We start from the raw sequence: 2,988 nt of genomic DNA, 5'->3' as shown, positions 1-2,988 counted from the left end.
AACCGGGTGGTGGGACGGGAATGGATTTTAGTTTATACCCGTTGGGACGGGGATAAGGATAAATTTTATACCCGCCATAGATGATGAGACAGGGATGAGAATGAAAATTTTAGGTGGGGATGAGGATGACTCATCCGCATCCGCCCCGCTCCACCCACCCCACCCACCCCACCCCATCCCATTGACATTAGTCATTTGGACTTCCTCCTCTGGAGTAAAAACATTTCAACAGAAAATTCATATTCCCATCCAATAAAATAAAAACAAATAAAGAAAATTCATAAGGAATTAAGGAGTATTCAAAGTCTATATTGATGGTTCAATAATTTGTTCATTTATCAATATTTTGAGATGGACATAACCAAATTGCTGACGCAAGAATCCAAATTTTGTAACCAAAAATCATGATAAACAAAATAAACAAAATCACAAATTTTCCACACTAGCAGGAAGTCAGTCATTACACCGGCTACAGTTCGCTGAATCGCCGTCGCTCCCTCCGCCTATCACCTCCCTGGCCCCCTCTCTCTCCATCCCCGCCCATCATTTCCGTCCCCCACGGCCACCCTCTCTCTCTCTCCAATTTTCAGGTAATTCCAACCTCCAAAACCCAATCCCCTAAATTTTATTGAAATGATTCTATCTCTTCAAATCTCCTCTGCAATTCTATCACCAACACATCCATCTTTATCATCATCTACCATCTTTTTCTCTCCTCCCTTCTTCAACAAACCTCCATTTTCCATCTCCTTCCCTCCAAAACCTTCCCCAATTCAAATCATATCTCTCCCTCTCCACTGCCACAACCACCGCGAAAACCACCACCATTCTCTCTCCTCCGACATTGATATGGTGCAGACAAGAGATGGCGTCTTCGCTCCAAAACAAACCAAAGTGGTGGTGTTATGGGATTTGGACAACAAACCCCCACGTGGGCTCCCCTATGACGCCGCTGTATCCCTCAAAGCCCTCGCCTCCCGCTTCGGAGAGGTTGTCGACATCTCTGCTTATGCCAACCGCCACGCTTTCTCTCACCTCCCAGCCCGAGTCCTCGAGGAACGCCGCGAGCGGAGGCAGCTGGATGTTCTTGAGCGCAAAGGTATAATTACCCCATCTCAGCCTTATGTTTGTAGTGTATGTGGTAGAAAGTGTAAGACTAATCTAGATTTGAAGAAGCATTTTAGGCAATTGCATGAGAGAGAAAGGCAAAAGAAGCTAAGTAGGATGAAACAATTGAAGGGTAAGAAGAGGCAGAAGTTTAAGGAGAGGTATTTGGAGAAGAATTATAAGTTTGAGGAGGCTGCTAGGAGTTTGATTACGCCGAAAGTTGGGTATGGGTTAGCTAAAGAGTTGCGGCGAGCAGGGGTTTTTGTTAAGACGGTGGAGGATAAGCCACAGGCGGCGGATTGGGCGTTGAAGAGGCAGATGTTGCATTCTATTAGTAGAGGAGTTGATTGGTTGTTCTTGGTTTCTGATGATTCGGATTTTCGAGAGATGTTGAGAAGGGCAAGGGAGTCGAACTTAGGGACCGTGGTGGTGGGGGATCGGAATGGGGCGTTGGGAATGAATGCTGATCTTTGGGTTCCTTGGATGGGTGTGGAGAATGGGGAGGTGAGTGAAAAGGATTTGGTGCCTAAGAGGAAGGAAGTTGCTGATTGGGGGGATGATGATAGTTTGATGAGGGGTGATGGGTTGTTTTCGATTTCAGAGTTTGATGAGCGTGTTGATGGTACTGAGAGTGGGACTGACTTGGATAGGATTGTGGATGAGCTTGGTCTCCCGAGTAGGAAGCCGAGTGTTGGGAGTGGGAGGTTCTCAATATTTTCTGAGGGTGAAGAAGATGATGAGGAGTGGCTGGATGATGATGACGATGACGACGATGATGATGATGACTATGACTTCGAAGATGAATTGTAGCAAAAAGAGATATGATTAAATAATTCAATTGATTGGAGATGCAGCTTTGCTGTGTATATAGGTCGGGCCAAATTATGATGGCCTTGATGGTTTTTCTGATCTCGTACTTATTCAGATTGAACTATCCATATGAGACTTGCTTGGGATTGACATTTGACAACCAAGATTGGTGTTTCTAATGTGCAATATAAGTTCTCAGCTTCGCCATCAAAGAAAGCTGATCAAGGTTTCAGGTACCAAATCACAGAAAAAGTGCTGATTATGATGTCTTTTCTACAGTGACTTGTTTACTGCATAACACTGTAGGATAGTAGGGAAGATTTTCCCTTCATTTCTGTGCATTATGTATATGACAAATTGTGCTGGGTCTTATTGTTCTTGTCTGACCCATATTCACTCCAATTTCATTTACGGAGTACTCCGTATAAAAGTTACTACACAATACTGATTTCCATCATTGTTTGTCTGGATGTCATTACCAGTATGAAGTCTATGCACATATTATTCGGATTGCCTACTGCAATTTTTGCTTTGAATTAGGCTGCAAAGAAATAATAGAATCAACCATAGAAGGGGATGCTCTTCATTTTACTGACTCTGCTTTCACAATTTCATTAGTGTTCTATAAATGTTGGTATCAGTGGTGTGGTGAAAGTGTGAATATTGGTTTCCATCATTCCCATGATATTTTCACCAGTATGCCCTGTAGTTTACAATGTCATTAGAGTTACGTAATCGCTAGTGTGGTGAAACATATTTACTGGTTAACTTTTCTGAAGTCAAATGTCCTCAGTGCTTAACCCTATCATCTAATTACTGCTGAAACCCTGAGATTGCCAAAGACATGTAGGAACTCGCAGTCAGCTTCACTTTTGAGCAGTTCATCTGTTGGCATTAAGAAAGACTATTAAGGTTGATCCTTCATATTTGGTGTTTATAGCCTACGATTTATCTCAGTAAGTGTGTTCATGTTCTGCGACCATTTGTATTTGATTCTTGTTGCACATTGCTTCTAGTGAAGTATGATTTTGAAACAGGATATGCGACTTTTGGTTCGAAGAGCCTTGTTTT

At 42.7% G+C, this 2,988-nt stretch overlaps 1 protein-coding gene across 1 annotated transcript; it reads left to right on the top strand.

Annotated features, from left to right (window-relative positions):
* Positions 1-250: 250 nt before the first annotated feature.
* LOC110779238 (uncharacterized) lies at positions 251-2,512 on the top strand. Its single transcript, XM_021983770.2, has one exon. The coding sequence runs from the start codon at positions 634-636 to the stop codon at positions 1,915-1,917; it is 1,284 nt and encodes a 427-aa protein (XP_021839462.2). The 5' UTR covers positions 251-633; the 3' UTR covers positions 1,918-2,512.
* Positions 2,513-2,988: the final 476 nt, after the last annotated feature.

The sequence above is a fragment of the Spinacia oleracea genome, chromosome 6, assembly GCF_020520425.1.
Source record: "Spinacia oleracea cultivar Varoflay chromosome 6, BTI_SOV_V1, whole genome shotgun sequence".
NCBI classification, from domain to species: Eukaryota; Viridiplantae; Streptophyta; class Magnoliopsida; order Caryophyllales; family Amaranthaceae; genus Spinacia; species Spinacia oleracea.
This window is presented reverse-complemented; position numbering and strand designations above follow the sequence as displayed.

Bases quoted from the DNA above. Each gene is read 5' to 3' on its own strand.
- LOC110779238 (XM_021983770.2), top strand. From the start codon at position 634: ATGATTCTATCTCTTCAAATCTCCTCTGCAATTCTATCACCAACACAT.